Genomic DNA, 19273 nt, shown 5'->3' with positions numbered 1-19273 from the left:
TCACTAGTCTAAAGTGTGAGCCAGATATGATGAAGATAAAATGGCAGTCCTCACAAAGAGTATGCAGGATGTTACTCACTTTCAGCAGTCACTTGAAGTCCTGCGCTTAGCTTAGTCTCCCTCAGGGACGAAAACTATGATTAGGCTTTTTAAGCCCTCTTTCTTTTGTGTGTGTTAATTCATGGGTCCTCTGCCCATGTCATCGCCTAAATAGATATGCAATAAATGTTCGTCATGTGTACCACCTTACGTTATAAAAGGTTTTTTTTATATTTCCATAAAACCCTAGATAGCAGCCAGGGGGTGACAAACTGCTGGCCTCCCTACACTTGGTCTTACCCTGATAGGAGAGACTCTGTGACCATGGCATGGGAGGTGCCAATGGTGAGTCTAGCTCTTAGGCATTGTGGATGGGATGGGTGGTAGCATCTTTTCTTGCATAAAGGTCTCACCACCTTCGCTCCGAAGGGGGAATTGTTGGGTATTCGGAGTCTCTGTGAGTGTATCCGAGTATACATATACCCATGTTTGTGTACCCGCTTGGGTCCATGTGTGAACAGCCCTTATATGTGTAAACACTCACTTACGTGGGTATGTGTGTAAGTGCATGTGAATGACCTCTTGTAGCCGTTTATGTGTATGATAAGCAGTGATGTCATGGGCACTTGCCATGTGTCATTGCCCCAGTGTGTGCTGTTTCAAAAGATACGGTTCTAAAAGCCTATAAAAGCATTGTACTCTTTGAAGCTTTTTCATCATTAATCAAAGTATGTTTGAGTTGTGAAATCTCTCAGCGCCTCTTTCAGTCTGTCACATCTCTCACTCTCTCTTTACTACACTCATTACATGTACTTGCTCAAGCCTCCATAGCTGCTGGTTTCTAACCCTAAATACACACAATAATCCACCTAATCGCCCCAAAGAGCGGAGAAGCATCCAAAGTTTAGAAAACTGTGACCAATCAGCTTGCTTTACACCCTACACTAGAGCCATCATAGTCTTAACCCTGTTCTCACCTTTTTTGGAGTCGCTGTTCTCACCTATTTTTTACTCGTAAAAAGGCCCCCTTAAGCACATTTTTTATGGTTCAATCTATTTGCCTGACCATCTACTGTGGTGAAGGAACTTTTCTAGAACCTTAATAGCTCATTTGCACCACTTTTCACTGCCCAACCTGCTGCTGAACTTTGATGACCAATGGTGTCCCAGAGTCCAATTGTCCGCCCGAGCCTCCATGAACACATCCCCTATTCACATGGCTGTCCAAGGCAGCCTGCAGTGAGTTGTGTCAAACTAGCTCAGTATATGTAACATACTATAACATACATGAGCCTCAATAAGACCCAGAGGCATGTGCCAAGAATTAGTACTAAGGCATAATAGGGTTAGGGTTTAGCACAGCCCGGCCATTTGTGAGTCCTAATGATAAAGGGACAAACGCCACGGGAGACGTGAGAGAGAGAAGGCACAATGTTTATGTTAGTTTGCACACCTGTAATGGGAACCTCACAAGATGTAGCATGCTGGCATAGGCTTTTGCAGATTATTGCTCCATGCTCAGCTGGTAAGGTCACAAGAGCACAGTGACAAATTATTGCTCTATGCTCAGCCCATAAGGTCACAAGAGTGCAGTGTCATTTTTGTTCACAATACTGCACAAAAGAGATGAAAGTGGGCAAGGGGTGGTTTGGACCCTGTGGCCAAAGAAATTTGGCATTTGCAACATGAAAAAGCAGAGTCAAATTGTTAATGACAGAAAAGAAAATCAGAGTCCACATCAGCCATTCATGCTCTATCGAGCAGAGGAATACCATTATAGGTCTAGCCATGGCTGGATGCACCATGCAATTCCATGGCCAGACAGTCAAAACAGCACTAAAAAGCACAGAAAACATGTTGACACACTTGGCAAAGTGCCACGGGAAGGGTTGCATCTAGGACAGAAAAAAGGCAGCCCATATCGCTTGAAAGGGCAGGCAGGTCAAACAACCTGCTAGTTGTGGGCATACCCATGACATTTGACAAGTGAGCTAGGGTCCAACAAAGGTGTACGAGCTATAAAAACCCTTACTTCTCCATCATCCTCCAGTATGCATAGTCCACACCAATTCATTAAAAAAACATCAGTGTAAGACTTAAGTTGCAAAAACGGTCTTCCACCCTTAATAACATAATACTGATGAACCAACGTGTATGAACCAACTTGTAATAGTACTCTCAATAACTACCTTCTTGCTCTTTCCATCACAACACCCTCAACAACACTTTCCTCTTCAGCCAAAGGATGATTCCTGCTCATCACAACAATGTCCCCCTGCACAAGACATCAAACAAAAGAAACAATCACTATTGATTGTGAAAACTTTTAAAAGAGTTTAATATTAAGACGCGTTATCAATCACAAAAAAACTCCTTCCTTGAAAATATATTTCCCGAGTCAATGCATGGGAATCTTGACTAATCATTGAAAAAAGGATCATGATGGCAATATGATATTAGCTGATTCATAACTAGAGAGAATGTCAATACATGGGTAGAAGGCGGGCTTCATTGCTGCACAGCCACCTTGCAAGAAAGTGCAGCCTCTTCTTGAAAAATTTTTCCCACCCTCCCTCCCTTCACAAGACCATGTGAACTCCCAAGATAGCATATTTGCTCGAGATGGCGGATAAACCTGTGAAGATCCCCACCCTCCCGACGTTCCGAGTGGACCAATAGTGTCACGTGCACCCTGCACTGGGGTACACAGTGACACACTGGCGTGATCATCAGTGTACCATTTATACAGAAGTAGAACCTTTTCTAGGATTAGTAGTCATATGTCATGACCCCATTGTGAGCCCTCAGTCCAGGGACAGGCAGGCACAAGCTACGTAGGTCAGTCTCTGAGCTTTAGACATCATTCAGATGTCAGTCCTCTTAACCCACTTAGAGAAAGCATCATTCAAAAGCATGTAGTGTCAGCCTTAGCATTAGGTCTGCAATAGGAACATCTAGATTGGCTTGGGCTAGCCATGGCATGGCCAGCCCACAAAGGGGCCTCATCCAAGCCATTGGTGGGCTTGGGCAGCCGACTGGCTGCCCCATCTCAAGTCCACTAGTTGTCGGCCAGCCCAACAGCCTGACCACGGGCTGACCACGGGCTGTCGGCCAGCATGACAGCATCCCTCGGTATAGTCGGCCAGCACTAATGCCTTAGGGCAGCAGTCGGCCAGCAGAGCAGAGCAGGGGATTCATTCGTGGTAATCATCAGGTCAGCCAGCGTAAAAAACAGCAAAATAATATTATTTGTCCATATGGGACTAGCCAACAGGGTATAAAACCAGCCGACTGCATGTTTTGAAGATATAAAAGCATGTGCATCCCTCTCTACCAGATCTTCAGGTATTCAGGAGAATTCAGCAAAGCAGTTCAGCCTCCTATCAACTCCACGCAACAAGGATGCTCCTCTTCACATTCAGTCAGCATATGTGCAGTCCTACAGCTATCTAGACTTGCATCAGTGGCCAGAAGAGTCTTCAGCAAAGCCTCTGACTAGGTGGATACTAAGCCGACGTACGGTCTTCCTCATCCTTGCGTTGGGCATTCATATCACTTGTACTCGGCATTATATAGCATTTCTCCAAAGAAAAATATAAGCAAATACTCCTACTTGCAAGGGGAGGGGGGGTGGGGGGCGCTTTCAGTGGGTATTGGGACCCAATACTATGTCGTCTTCTACATTCCCATTCTCTTCTCTCTCTCTCTCTCCTCTCTAAAGTTGATGCTAAAGATTCTCACCACATAAAGGTGTAAAGAAGGCCTTGCTGTGCTTTATCATGATCAAGCTCAGTGCATGTAACATTGGTATCAGAGCATCAAGTTGGTTACCCAACTCGGCTACCTTAAGAAGTGAGAGCATCCGGTGGATGGTTAAACTGCAATCCGGAAAAAACACCCAGGCCTCCACGATGTCGGGAGAGACATCACATCAAGAAGAAAGCCAACAAGAAGAGATGGAGGCACAAAGCTTCCAAACAGAAAGAACTCTTCTCCAACTGTGTAAAGGCTCCCATCCACCGTGGGGTCACTGGCTCAAGAGGCGTGAACCACTCCTCTGTGAGTGCCTCCTGAATATCCTCTCTCATAATCAACCCCCCTCTGAAGTGACTCAGCCTCTCCACCTGGATCTCCTCTGGGAGACTGCAGAAGGCCTGCCAGTCTCCAAAACTATGCTGGCATCTCCTGGTCCTCAGTCGCTGCAGGGGTCTCCTCCTGGAGGGGAGCAAAGCTGTTCCTCACGGGAACCCAGTGAGGCTGAGCCTGTGGCTGCTGCTGCAGCGGTCTCTGTGCGTGCTGCTATGACTGTCTCCCTCGGCGGCGCCCCTGTCCAGGCTGCCACTCCGAGGTCTCTGTGGCCTGAGCAGGTGTCCCCGAGGCAGCCTGCTGTGCCGCATCTGTGGGCGGGCCATCAAGGGCCTGCTTGCTGTGGTGAGGGTCGAGGTCTCCTGCGAGGGCAGGCCTTGGCCAGATGGCCGACCTGCCTGCATATGAAGCACTGGTTCGGGAGCCCCGAGAACTCCACTCTCTGATCAATCCATCCCCCCCCTATCCTAGGTAGCTGAATGACCTTAGGAAGGGAGGAGATGTCAGACACCAAAACTCTGACGGAGTGTAGCCCAGCTGCTCTGGCCACCACTGAAGCTGCTGTGGGGCCAGTCTCGAGTACCGAGCCCACCAATGCTCCTAGCCGAGAGAGAAGCGGAAGATACTCCCGGCGGAGTCCAGGGAAGCAAACTGTAACATGAAAAAGGCGCTCTCCCTGCTCAGCCGCTGCTGGATCAAAGCCATGTTGCCAAAGTCTGAAGAAAGCCCGAGCACCCCTGATGTCAAGGGGACTCATGGCAAGGACCTTGGCCACACTCTCGGCGGTCTCGAACTCAATCTGATAATGTCCCCGGCCCACAAGCTGTACGTCCAGGATCTTGCCCACATCTGCAAGCAGGCGGGCCTGGCAGCATATGACAATTGTTGATAGATTCAGTAAGTTTTACATGTTCATTCCATGCAAGCAAATAGCCACCACAGCCTAGGACATAGCTCGCTTGTTCATTCGGTTTTGGTACCCCATTGGTGGTTTGTCACGGACTATCATATTAGATTGAGATCCAAAATTTACGACCCATTTTTGGAGAGCATTGTTTGACAATTTTGAGACTAAGTTGCAATTGTCCGGTGCATTCCATCCCAGCGGTACTCCGTGAACAGAATGGGATGATGACAATCATCGAAGAACAGGTTGGAATCCTGTCATCAAGTTTAGCAGAGGAGGATGTCATGTGCAAGATTTGCCATGGACATTCTCTGAGGCTAGTCCTAAAGGGCAACAGATAAAGAAGGAATTAAGAATCAGTTAGGACCAGAATTTAGGAGCATGTTATGCTGTCTTGGCAGGATGATATCTAATGGAAGAGGTGGTGTTGCTGTCGGCTAGCATAAGAGTAGACCAATGAACCTGTCGGCTGCATATCACATGATTTTTTGGACTTGAACATAGCCGACCAGCACAATCGGCCAGACCATCAGTGATTTTCCAGCCTATAAATAGGCATGTTTGCTCATTCTTGTGTTCATTCACTCCCTTATGGAGTGGGTCCAGCATTTAGGACTGTTTTGGGTGTTTCCACCTTTTCATGTGCAGCTTCACTTTGGCCATCCGCTTGGGGATGATAAGCTGATGAAAACTCAAGTTTAGTGCCCATGTTGTCAAATAAAGCCCTCCAAAAGAGGCTCGTAGTCCTGGGATCTCTATCCCCAACAATGGATTTAGGCATACCATGATGTTTGAAAATATTAGCAAGAAAAAGTTTTACCATATGATCAACTTTAATGGTTTTCTTAACGGGTAAGAAATGAGCTTGCTTGCTAAACCTGTCCACAATGGTCCAAATAGCATCATTCCCATGCTAGGATCCAGGCAAGTCCATAATAAAATCCATAGTAATACTTTCCCAAGGTTGCGAGGGAATAGGAAATGGCTGAAGCAAACCTGGAGATTTTTGCCTGTCAAATTTCACCTTTTGGCAAGTAATACATGCACGTACATATGCCTCAATGTCTTTATGCATGCTTGGCCAAAAGAAATATCTCTGAATCATGCGTGTAGTGGGCATGATACCTCTATGACCAGCATAAGGTGGAGCGTGACATTCCTCCGTAACGTTTGGACGCAAATCCCTCACCACACATAGGCAGTTATCCTTCATAAGATAACCCTCGTTGATAACATAAGAGGCATGTGAGTGACCAGCCATCAAATCAGTCCATATATGGCAAAAATCAGCATCCAAATGATACAAATCTCGCAGAGCAGATAAGTCCCCATGAGAGGCCACTGAAACTGCGGGCCACATAAGGCCTCCTGGATAATGCATCTGCCACCACATTTTTCTTTCCCGGAGTATGCACAATCTGAAAATGAAACATGGAAAGAAAGTTTGCCATTCTCATCTGCTTCTCCGAAAGCTTTGTTTGAGATAGTAAGTATCTCAAGCTTTGATGATCTATCTTGACTACAAATTCAGCCCCAAGAAGATAATTACAGCCAAGAGCTCTTTCTCATAGATATCCATATGAAGCTCAGCATCATGCAAACGACGGCTCTCATATGCAACTGCATGCCCTTCTTGATTTAGGATGGCCCCTATACAATCGCCACAAGCATCACATTCTACTACGAATGACCTTTGTAAGTAAGGAACAATCAATACGAGTCCACATATGATAGCATGCTTAAGCTGCAAGAAGGCATCCTGTTCTTTTGGGGTCCATTTGAAAGTGGTTTTCTTCTTTGTGAGATCATGTTGAGGGGTGGCTATCATAGCAAAATGCCTTATGAAACGCCTATAATATGAACATAATCCCAGAAAACTACGTACTTGATGTACGTTTTGCAATTCTGGCCAATTCCGAATGGTTTCTATCTTTGCAGGATCCATTGTTACTCCATCCTTGGATACAATGTGACCCAAATAATGTATCTCGGAAAGAAAGAACTCACTTTTCTTGGCATTAATGAAAAGTTTATGCTTCCGCAACTCTTCGAACACTATGACCAAATGAGTTCTATGTTCCTGCTCATTCTTAGAGAAAACCAAGATGTCATCAAAGAATACACCTGTGAATTTGCGATGGGATCGGAATATCCTATCCATCATACGATTAAATGTGGCAGGAGCATTGGTGAGACCAAAAGGCATCACTAAAAATTCATATAATCCAAAAGCTGTCCTGAATGCAGTTTTATGGACATCTTGTAGCACCACTCGTATTTGGTGATAACCACTCTTCAAATCAAGACGGCTGAAACAAACCGAGCCATCAAGCTTATCCAAAATGTCATCAATACGCGGAATTGGGAATCTATTCTTGATGGTAAGCTTATTTAAAGCTGTATAGTCCACACACATGCGGAATGACCCGTCTTTCTTTTGAACAAGAAGCACGGGAGAGCAATAAGGTGAGGAACTAGGCTAAACCAAACCTTTCTCTAAAAGCTCATTTACCTGCTTCATGACCTCTTCTTGTTGTGCGGCACTCACACAGTATGCGGGTTTGTTAGGTGGAGAACTGCCTGGCACAAGATCTATGCGATGATCCTCGGGCCTTTGGGGAGGTAATTCACCTGGCAATGCATTAGCAAAACAATCGTTGAATGCATGAAGAAAATTCAGCCTATCGTAAGTCATAGCATCCACATTTTGATGACTTGGTACAATCCTATCACGAACAAAAACCAAGTACGCAAAAAGACTCTTTTCATTGCTTTATTAATCTGGATGTGAGATACAAGTGGGATGGAATCCCCTTCCTTGCCGGCATCAATGAAATGCATGCGGCCTCTAGGCATAAAAGAAATCGTGTACTCTTTAAGGGGCTCAAGCCTATGATGCCATGGCTTGCCCAGCAAAACATCACATCCATTAAGTGGTGCAACTAAGAAATGCTCATTATCAAGGTAACCCTGGATATGTATGCGCAACTTTCCTATTAGTGGGGTAACTTGCACCTCTTTACCAACAAAGGCAGCTTCTGCTTCAATCTGAGGTCCCATGTTCTCAACCTCAATACCCAAGGCAGCTGCCATCTGAATAGAGATGAAGTTATCGGTTGCACAATCATCAAACATGAATAAGGCAGGGTGATCCTTGATTTGACCCCATGCTTTGCATACCATCCGTTCTTTTGCATCATGTTTTGTGTTTCCCTGCACATCAGGAACTGCATGTACATTATTAGCCTTGGTTTGCTTGTCCTCATGCTTTGGTTTGCGGTCAGGGCATTGTCGAAACATGTGCTCTTTCCTGCCACAAGAAAAACATTTTCCCTCCTTGGCATATTGCTCCCTTTGCTCGGGGGTCAAGCCAAATTTGTTCTTCTTTGGCCCATGATCTTTAGATAAGGTATTTTCAGCTTTACCTCCCTTCTGGGTCTCCCGGAAGTTCTTTTTAGGTGGCTGCCCACCTTTTTGCAAATTTGGAACAGCCTTGTCTTTGCCCTTTGAAGCGCCTTGATCTTGCTTAATTTTGAGCACCAATTGCTCCGTAGCAAGAGCAGAGGCTATAAGCTGTTGCAAAGTATGTTTCGGGTGCAATTCAATGCCCGAACGATAAGCTGGTTGCAACCTGGAGCGAAACTTCCTCTTTCTTTCATCCTCAGTGATTTGCATAAAAGAAGTTACCTCAAGCAACACTTTCCAAAACTTATTGACATACTGTTGCACACTTTCATTATCTCTTTGCTCAAGTCTATCCCACTTTTGGGTGAGAGTTTGCTCCGCATTAGGTGGCAAGAACTGAGCATAAAATCTGTCCTTGAACTCTTTCCAGGTGCAAATGGGATCTTTAGTGATCTTTTCAGTGATCCACCAATGAGCAGCGGTCCCCTTCAAGAACATGCTAGCATGGTGTACTTTAGACTTCTCAGTGAAGTCCTCATTGCTAAAAGCAATGTCAAACTGTGCCACAAATGCTAACACTTTGGAAGCATCATGCTCTCCATGAAAAACATCAAACTTAACAGACTTGTCACCTGCTTTAAATTCCTTGAGCTTTCTGGCATGAGGCTCATGGTCCTCTCTTTTTCTTTTCCCCTTTTCCAACGGGGCAGTCCTATCTGCATGGGCTCCATGGGCCATCATGGAAGTTTCATGAAGCATGGTGGCATGTGCTCCACGAACCTGAGAATCAGATGCATGTGACCTTCCTGCATAAGGCATGTCTCTCCATGAGACAACTCAATAGGCAAGGCTCTTCTAGTGGCAGACCTGTCACCCCCTCCATGGGATACATGTCTTGAATGCATGTGACCATCATGCCCTCCATGAGCACTAGCATACATATACCTATCAGCCTTTGTGCCTTGTGGAGAAGATGCATGACGAGAGGTGATTGTCACCTCTTCCCTTTGCATAAATGACCTCAACCTTTGAAATGCGGAATCTCCATGCTTCAAGCGAGGTGGATTTCTGAATTTCAGCTCTCCATCTTCCCCCTCTTTGATGTCACCTTTGCGAAGGAGGTAGGAAAGTGCCAACTCCCTTTGCTTCTTGCCCACTTCCCATGCCATGGATTCAAAAGTCACGTCTACCATTGCATTGGCTTTCCTTGCTTCAATGGCACTTTGCACATGGGGATCTTCATGCAAAAATTTCAGCTCTTGCTCTTGTGCCTGCAAAAGCTTTCTCATATGCTCCAATTCAGCCCTCATTGCCTCATGCTCTTCTTCTTGCATGACTGTCTTTCCTCGAGACAATTGTCCCCTTGAATCACTATCATTTACCCTCTCAAGGGCCTTGTGCCTTCCCTGTAAAGCATCAGAACCACGCAAGGCACTTGATGGGCCCCTCGAATTAGGCACTTCCAAAGGGTTGCCTTGGCTATCCATTGTGTTAAGTGTGCTAGAAGCGGGGTGTCCAATACACAGGTTCGTTTCCCCACTAAGAAGAGGGAAATAGCCGTGCTCTGATACCAATGAAACCGATCCTGTCAAGTGGGAATAGACTCCGTTGGACACCCACACGCCTAATAGCACAACTTAAATATCACAATTTGAATGGACAACTTAATAACAACTGAAAACTGAAATGAAATAAAATGTTGATCAATGGACACCCGCACTGGGGCCGGAACGGGCCGACCCCCCCCTCAATATATGATATATTATTGGGAGTATTTAAAAGATACAATGCTCCATGGGTTCAATGAACCAGATGATGTCCATGTACAACTGAGATGAATACAGTTACCAAACAAGAGATTCGAAGTAGATGTTCGAAGGAGAGCAATCCATTTGAGTAGTTCAGTCTCTACGGTCCTGTGCCTTCACTGGAATCCGCAGAGCACCCCACAGGTGTTCCAGGACCACGCACAAACAGGCGCTCCCGTACTAACGCCAGGCTCTCCCAATCTCGGCACCAATGGACCGTGGTTCTCCAGAAGCTTGGACTACCCGGCACCGAATGGGTGTTAACACCAGAGAGTATCCCTTATCATATTTACATCAAAGTCCTTTGCTTAAATCTCAATCCACTTACCTGTAGCTCGCTAGTGGAAGACAAATACCCGAGGCGCCTAAGTGCAGTTGCTAGAGATGGACACCAAGGCGCGGCAACCTATTGGCAAGAGGAAAGGGTGCGCAGCCACCTGGAGATCTCAGCGCAGCCGTCAGCTGCTGCCTGGCGCAGCCGCCCGTGGAGTGGACGGAGCCACATGTGGAGTGGGCGCAGCCGCCTGTGGAGTGAGCGCAGCCGCCTGCTGTGTGGCGCAGCCGCCTGCTGAGTGGGTGCAGCCCACCAACGTGCAGCAACCTGAGGGCAAGCGGAGAAGAGGCTTGTGCGCAGTCCACCAACGTGCGGCTGTCTGAGAGCAGGCAGAGGAACTCTATGCGCAGCCCAGCAGTACGGTCGACCAGTCATGCAACGTTGGAGAGGACAAGTGGAGAGATAATGATCTTGATTTGCCTGTGCGCACCTGAATATATGCAAGAGGAGGTTCACTCCTAAGCGATGGAAGAGGGTGCATGATAAGCAGCTGGCCGGCCCACCACAGTTGCATGGAGGCGGCCAGTTCCAAAGTCTCAAGGTGAGGGGTGGGTAGGTGGCCCCACACATAAGGGGTTCCCTTTACCCTTCATGACTCAAACGTGGGTGCCCACCCTACCAAGGACACCAAGTAATATTTGGGGAGGGTGTCCACTCATTAATGAGTGTGAACCTCAACCTTATAAAAACAAAGATTAAAAAGAATGCTATAAAATAAACAAGTGCAATACACTTACCACCTGTTCACACGCAACAAAACTCGTCAGAAGACAGAGCAAACTTCACGACTCACTGGCAGGTGTCCCCACTCAGTAAGTGGCACGTCAAACAAGCAAACACAAAAATACAAGTCATGCGAAAATAGTTCCAAACATGCAAAACATGAATGCATGTGCAAACAGTATCATGGACATATCTCCCGTGCATGGAACAAGTACTAAACATCTGTCGAGCACAATGATGGCACGACAAAAAACATAAATCCCGGTCTTCCTATGGAGTGACAGTCCCATAGGTAAGACACAGATCCAGGCACGAGCCTCCCTATGGAGTGACAGTCCCATAGGCAAGACACGGCACAAATACTGGCTCTTCCATGCGTCCTGCTAACACGGGCGGCACCAGTCTGGCTCCCGTCCATGTTATGCAAAAATACTGGCCCCTTCACATGAGACACCAGCCTGGCCTCAAGTGAACGAGACACAAATCTGGAGATGGACCAAATGGTCAGCCAATTGGTGACACACAAAGCAGGAGTTGAGGAGAGAGATGAGGAGACTTACTCGCCCGCAAAAGGCAGGCCTTCGCAGAGATACAGGAGCTAGAGATCTTCCATTTCTTCATGAGTAGAGATAGCCCTATCTCATGGCGGCACTTCAGAGAGCCCCGGACACCAACACCACACCCAGATTCAGCTTTTTAGTTCAGTACTTTTTCATTTTGTTGGGATGACAGAGGAGACCCCACACAGGTACACTGATTTGTCTCATAGGCCGAGTTCAGTCTTTTGGAAGACGTTAATAAAATCTTTCTTTCTTTCTTTCTCTCTCTCTCTCTCTCTCTCTCTCTCTCTCTCTCTCTCTCTCTCTCTCTCTCTCTCTCTCTCTCTCTCTCTCTCTCTCTCTGTGCACATGCGCCGCGCACTCGCTATAGCCTCTTCTTGTTTCATTTCTGTTGTGTGCCTCTTCGCTTCGCTGCTGTGTGTGTCTCAGGGAGCGTGTGTTCGTATTTTTCTTCTCTTGCTCAGTCTTCAACATGGACTCGTAGCCTCAAGTAGTCTACTCCCATCGTGGAGATAAGGCTCCAGAGGAAATGGATCCCAAGAGACTCAAAGAATCGATAACTCTGAATCATGATAACCCTGATGTGCAATCTCTGTTTGATGTATTGCATAAAGATTTTGAAGAAAATCAGACTGCCTAGGAAAAGCCTAAACCAACTTTGAAATACAAAATTTCTGTCCAGACTATATTCCTGAGAGTTAAGAAATTCTCGGAATGCACAGTCATGTTTTTCCCTGGCAAAATGCCTACTGTGAATGATGTTGTTTAGTGGGTTAAAGAACTTGCTGCTATGTCGATGGGGTTTATTATGCTATTCATGGCTTTTGTGAAGTGGTTCTCTTAGAACCAATACATAAGCAACAACTATTAGAAAAATCACCTTTGTTTTATGGCCGTATGGCCATCAGATGGTGCATGTACTTCCATGGACTCCCACGAAGGACTATCAGGCCCTCTTGAAGCATCAATGCTCAGTATGGGTTGAGCTGGTTAACTTCCCGATAGACTTCTCTGATGCATCGCTAGGATTGGCTAAGATGCTGGGCACTGTCATTTGTACCCCATGTTTATTGGGCAACAGAAATAAATTTTGTATTTTGTGGGTTAAGATAAACCCACCCCACCATCCATTGCAGTGGAGGTTGATGATGTCTATATGGGTGAAAAATATTATGAACTAATATGGGGAGTATTTGTGGGAGCATGCTACACTTGTCATAAGTTTGAACACTTAGCTTTTGATTATCCTACTCTGACGTTGAGACCTCCCGCTCATTCTATTCCTTTTGACTCTAATTATTGAAACATCAGGAGGCCATGCAAAGCTTACTCTAGCTAAAACGACGAATACAATTCCAGGTGCTAACACAAGCGTGCAAATAAGAACAAGGGCAGGGCAACCAATGCATATACCTGCTAGAATTGAACAGATTCTCTGGACAACGGAATTCTTACATTCCCGCAGGCACAAAGGAAATGGAGTTTGGGCATGCATTACAAGCCTATAAATTAGAGCTTTATTGCAGCAATTTGAAGTGATTCCACCTGTCTCTCAAGAGAACAAATTGTTAGATTGGATGTTGTAGAGAGAGGAGCCTGGTTTTCCCAAAGTACCCATGTCATAGATGATAGCTCACTACCACTCACATATACAGATTGATAATTCCTGAGCCGTGGATTACTGCTCATTTGAATAGGCTTTGGAATATGGATAAGACAGCCAATGGTGGAAACAAAATCTCCAAAAGATGTGGAATAATAGATTGTCATTAAAGCAAAGAGTTTTTCTTTGGCAATGCTTGGTTGGAGTGCTACGTGTTGGTGAAACTCTAGCCAAAAGAAGGATAGCTTCTGCTTCTTGTGTTAGATGCTCAAATCACAATGAGACTCTCATTTAATATGGGCTCGTTTGGATACCAAAGATTTCTTGCTCAGATAATCTATTACTTTGGCTACCAGATTTCCAGGATGTTGTTTCTCTAACCAAAGACTGGCTGATTATGCAAGTTTCCTTGCTTGGACACACTATTGGGCACTTTGGACACTCTGGATTAGCCACAATCATCTGATTTTTCACTCTACACAGATTGAACAAGTACTCATACTTCGCCAGTCTTTGCACCAATCTTTATATGATTGCCATAGACTACAAGAGATGGACCAGCTGCCGTTAGACTTGTTTGCTCAATGTTTCTGATCTTCAAGAAGTTTGCCTCACTTTTGAGGGCTTCTTTCTTTGCATAGTGAAGTAATAGAACGTAGCTTTTTACCAAAAAAAAAAAAAAAAAGGTGTGTGGGTGTGTGTGGCGCAGTTGATAGGCAAAAGATTAATTATGACTCAAACATCAACTGAAAGCACTTTCTAAAAGCACAAAAGACTAAGAAAAAACACAAGCTTTCAAAGGCACTAAGAAAACCATCCAGAGGTAATGAATCAATACCTGGCTAAACTGGTTATGTGAAGGCAGAATTCCATCTCCAGACCTTGAATAAAACCTTAAAACTCTATCCCTGCATAACCAGCACACAGCCCTTGAGCGTTTGTGGTGGGTAGTTGCAAAATATAGCGTTTGTGATGATGGATGTTAATACGCCTACTTGACATGCTGTCATACCGGGTTCAGACTGGAAGCCTGATGTCCAAGCCTGCCTGGGCATTAAGCAGCAAAGTGAGGCTGCCCTAGATGAGCATACTGGCTGATTACAATGTCAAACCAGCCTATAATCCACTTATCGGATGGCCAATAAAGTCATCTGATATGTGAGATGAGCCTGACATCTTCAAGCCTGCCTGGGCAGGCTCGTTTGAAAATACCTCATTGCCAGCCTTAACATCAAGCAGTAGAGTGGACCTGCCCTAGGTTAATGCACGGGCTTATTTCACATATCCGATCAACCTACGACTACTCGTATATCAGATGCCCCCAGACTCCTTTGGGACATAGCCTGTGCATGCATGTACATTCACGCGTGCACTTTAATGTGCCCACTTATGCATCAAAGTTGAAACATTTACTATTTGTGAAATTCCAGGCTGTGACGAGGGTGATGCTCGCCCCATGCCTGGAATTTCACAAATAGTAAATGTTTCACGTGCAAGCCCTTGTCTTTCAGTCAGTAATGTGGCCAGGCTTTACCTGTACAAGCTGCCCTCATGCCGTACAGAGAGATCAAACAGAGTCAAGCCCTCGGACTCTAGTTTGTGTTTATGCCAGTGTTTGAGTCTCTCTTTGATCTCTTGCAACTCTTCGGCCTGAAAGAGAGAGAACCACCCAAAAAAAAAAAAAAAAAAAAACTCAAAATGAAAAGCAAATGAAATTGATGTGTAGAGGATAAAAGAAGGAAAGGTTTTGACCAGCTCCGCTTGAAGAGCGTGTGTAAATCGACTTCTGTAAGAGGCCAATGCGTGCCGCTTCGACTGGTGCTTGCGAGATCGTTGCCGTGATGATTTGCCTTCTTTTTTCTCGATGAGTTCTGCTGCTGCTGTAGTGGGCTGCTTGTGCTTGCAGCGGATGCTGAATTTCTTGAAGCCATGGGACACATGATCCTGCTGCTTTGGCCTGAGAAACACTTGGAATGATGAGCTCGCATGCACTGAGCTCCAGCGTACACAAATGCAAGGTGACGTGAACGACGTAACCAAAGCCATCGACGCTATGTATGGCTATGAACCCATGTGCGCCTCATTGGAAGAGCATTGGAAGAGTTTTGAGTGGGTATGGTAGATTCCAACTCATTACCTCCTTTTTCGGGCTCTAGCCCAGGATTAGTACATGAGGGATTTCGTATGCAACTAAAATGCTAGGGTAGCTTCACATGTAGTCTCTTATGTACATTTAAAATGTACACTAGTAGGTGTTACCTTTCATGAAAGCAAAGTTGCAGACAAAGAGAACACAAGAGAGAGAGTGTATGTGTAAAAGGCCAGCTCAATTGGAACAATAGCTCAAGGTACAATGAAGTACAAAATGAACAGCAACCCTAAACTGAGGATGAGGTTGTTTATATACTAACTAATCCTAAGGTGCCTGTTTGCACATGGATGGCCATAGGGAAAAACCTAGTGGGACAAAAGTGTCCATGGCATAAGTACACGACCTCAAAATGTAGTACTACCAAATATCTAACAAACTCCATGTAATACAAATGTGAGGTTTACAAAGATTTCAAATCAGTCTCGGAAAGGGAAGAGGCCCAAAGCTTTTTGTGAAAGGCCTCGAACTTTTCACATGATAAGGCTTTAATGGAAAGATCTACCATATTATCATGTGTACTTACAATCAATTAAATTGATCTATCCTGCATAGGGTCGCTCTCTCTGACATAGTCGTAACATACTTCAATGTGCTTAGTACTGGCATGAAAGATAGCATTAGCAACTATTATGATCCATGTTATTTGACGAATGATAGTCATGGTCATTTAATATTTAATGGATACCCGAGAAATTTTTCCGAGCTTATCCTGAGATCCTTCGTTCTTTTCAAACCCAGCAAACCTGCAATTGAGGGCAATTGCAAACTCAAGCAAGAGGGATGTCATGAGAATATATTTTAAGTCCTCTTTAAAAATATTATTTTCCCCTCTTGAGTAATTTGGGGACGCCTAGGTTACTCTTGCGTCATGCCGGCTAGGTTAATATCGTGGGTGACACTACTATAAATATTAATACGTGCGGTATATGACGTATGCTTGGGGCCGTCTATGATTATTTCAGTTAGGTTTGTATTAGCAGGGTGATTCTTGGAGTACTTACGCCTGGTAGTCATGAGTTGGTTATGGTTTGTGCCTGTTTAATATTTGTGAGATTAATTTAATTATTAATTGGACTTATATTTTCAAGTGAAGAAGAATACGAGGATTGATAAATAATGTCGAGGAGAATGTTTCTTATGTGCATCATATTTATTTTTACAAGCGTAGCTTGTAACCTTAGTAGTTGATTTTTCCATTTTGATACATTGGAAAAAATACATTTATAATGTTGAATTTATTAAATCCTAAAGGCTTTACCCTAGCCCCAATTTTTGGGACACTCTATTTTTGTTGTGGAAGAGTGTCGTGCTCTCTAAAAGCACACTTTGTATATTTTTGGAGGCTATGGCCTATTTTTGGTTGAAAGCTAATAAAAATACTCTTGTGTGGGGGGAAGGCCACGCACAAGAGGGGGAAAGATTGCACCCAGCCTTGTGTTGATGGTGATGTTTTTCTTTCTCTTGCCTTATGTTTTGTTATATGCTTTAATTTTCAATTTAATTCAAGTAGTTGTTTTAATATTTGATATATTTTATGAGTTTTTTGATTATTCTCTTCAAGAAGATTAAAGGGTCCCGTGACAGCCAACTGCCATTGCGTTCTGATTGTTGTCAATGAGAATAGGAGTAGGGGTATCTGAAGAGACACAAAGATCCTCCATCAATCTTCTTGACTATACATTTTGAATTGTCACAGTGAATGCTACTCTGTATTCAACTTTACAAGATGAGGCTGCCACAATTGTACATTTCTAGCTTAGTCAAGATATGTACAAATTGCTAAGAAATAAACAATTTCCAAATGTGGATTGTCGTGTATCATAATCACTTACCCAACTGGAATCATTAGGAGCTTGCAGTTCTAAATCACCCCCCTTGCCATAGAACAATCCAAGATCTTGAGTGCCTTGCAAGTATTTAAAGATACGTTTAACTACTACCAATGCTTAGTGACTGGACAATGCATTTTGAAAGTTGTGACACACCATACTAGATGTCTAGCCGCCGTGAGTTGCACAAATAGATTACACATCAATAGCTTGATCATAAGTGGTTGTTCACTAGCATCCTATAGACTATGTTTTACACCAGGTTCCATTAGTGTAGAAATCAATTTGCAACTTTCTATATTCAACCTCTTGAGCAGTGCCTTGATGTACTTTGATCGCATTTAATGAATATACCATTATCTTGTTGTATATATTGCATACCCAAATAGTAGTGCAAAGGTTTAAGATCTAACGTCTCAAAATTAAAGGCAAGGTTGGCCTTGAATGCTTAATGAAATTCCCATTGGTGCCTGTCATCTACATATAGAGAATGACAACAAGCAAATCTTTCTTATCCTTTTTCACACATAAAGTGCTTTCCATAGGATTGTTTTGAAATCCCTATCTAGTCAAAAAGGCATGAATCTTTTAGTACCAAGCTCTGGTTTCAAACCATATAAAGTTTTATTAATCTTGCATACCTTCTATTCTTGACTAGATTGGGAAAATCTAGCCAGTTGACTCACATAAACTTCTTTCTACACAAGTCACCATTTGGATGTCCAATTGATGCACTTTCCATCCATGATGGACTGCCAAAGCAATAACAAATGGGATAGTGGTCATATGGGAAGTGGAAGTAAAAGTTTCATCATAATCAATCCCTTTTTATTAGGCATAACCTTTTGCAACAAGTCTAGCCTTGAATCTAAATAGATCTATCTACCTTCCGCTTAACTTTGAAAACCCACTTTGTACCATTAGCTTTCGTACCAAGCGGTAGATCCACTTAATCCCAAGTACAATTTTTTTGAATAGAATTAATTTTATCTCGCACGTGGCTTCACCCAATTTGAATCTTCTTGAGCCTCTTCAAAAGACCCAGGTTCAGCTACATCATGTAGAGAACTAAGAAATACAAACTCAACAATATCTGCTGAAGAAGTGGTTTGAGTGACCGGATCTCATTCTACTCTATAGACAATTTGCTATCCTATAAGGTGCTTCTAACCCATCGAGACATAACCCTAGATTCATTGATCCACATTTACTTCATCTTCCAGCTAATCTGAAGTTGGTGCATGAGTTCTTTGAGCATTGCCTCCTTGCAAACAAACAAGGATCAATACATGAAATCTGCTAAAAGAATCAACAAAATTTAGCATAGTTAATAAACCATCAAACATGTCTAGAGAATTGGCATAGGCATGTTTATTAAAATCCATCAATGGATATACAGAATCCTCTGCAAAAACAACATCTCTACTGATAATAATCTTCTGTGAGAGGATTGTAGAGATGATAACCTTTGTTTTTGGCACTATAACTAATAAGAATGCATTTCATTGCCTTGTTATCGAGCTTAGTTCTGCTTTGTGTTGGCAGGTGTATATGCTAAACAAACAAAAACATGCATGTGTCTCTAGGTTTTCAAGTGAACTAAGCTTCAAAAGGAGTGATAGTCTTCAGCTTTAGTGGGGCACCTATTCAACAGATAGATAGTACAAAGAACTACTAACCTTCCATCCAAAACTTGTGTGTGGAAGTTGCTGATCTTTAACCATACATCTAGCCATCTCCATGAGAGTCCTGCTATACATGTCTCAGCGGTACCATTTTCTTGTGGTGTATAAGGAGTTGTACATTGATGCTTAATGCCTTTTTTAT

General features: G+C 43.9%; 1 protein-coding gene across 4 annotated transcripts in view; it reads right to left on the bottom strand.

Moving 5' to 3' along the window:
- LOC147640174 (uncharacterized) overlaps positions 1 to 15883 on the bottom strand; it is a 64431-nt gene extending 48548 nt beyond the window's left edge. For 3 of the 4 annotated variants that reach the window (XM_086778095.1, XM_086778105.1, XM_086778102.1), the window contains exons 1-4: positions 15218 to 15883; positions 15000 to 15115; positions 14304 to 14373; positions 2229 to 2314 (exon numbers count right to left, since the gene is read on the bottom strand). In XM_086778095.1, the coding sequence (XP_086634221.1) occupies positions 2229 to 2314; positions 14304 to 14373; positions 15000 to 15115; positions 15218 to 15511 (566 nt within the window). In that variant the 5' untranslated portion in view covers positions 15512 to 15883. The remainder of the gene's footprint in view (positions 1 to 2228; positions 2315 to 14303; positions 14374 to 14999; positions 15116 to 15217) is intronic. The other variant, XM_086778114.1, reaches the window with a different exon arrangement.
- Between the last annotated feature and the right edge of the window lie 3390 nt (positions 15884 to 19273).

Source organism: Cibotium barometz, chromosome 3, assembly GCF_041138505.1.
Source record: "Cibotium barometz isolate CiBa-2024 chromosome 3, ASM4113850v1, whole genome shotgun sequence".
In the NCBI taxonomy this organism is placed as follows: domain Eukaryota; kingdom Viridiplantae; phylum Streptophyta; class Polypodiopsida; order Cyatheales; family Cibotiaceae; genus Cibotium; species Cibotium barometz.
Note: the sequence above shows the minus strand (reverse complement) of the source record. Positions and strands in the feature narration are given on the sequence as shown.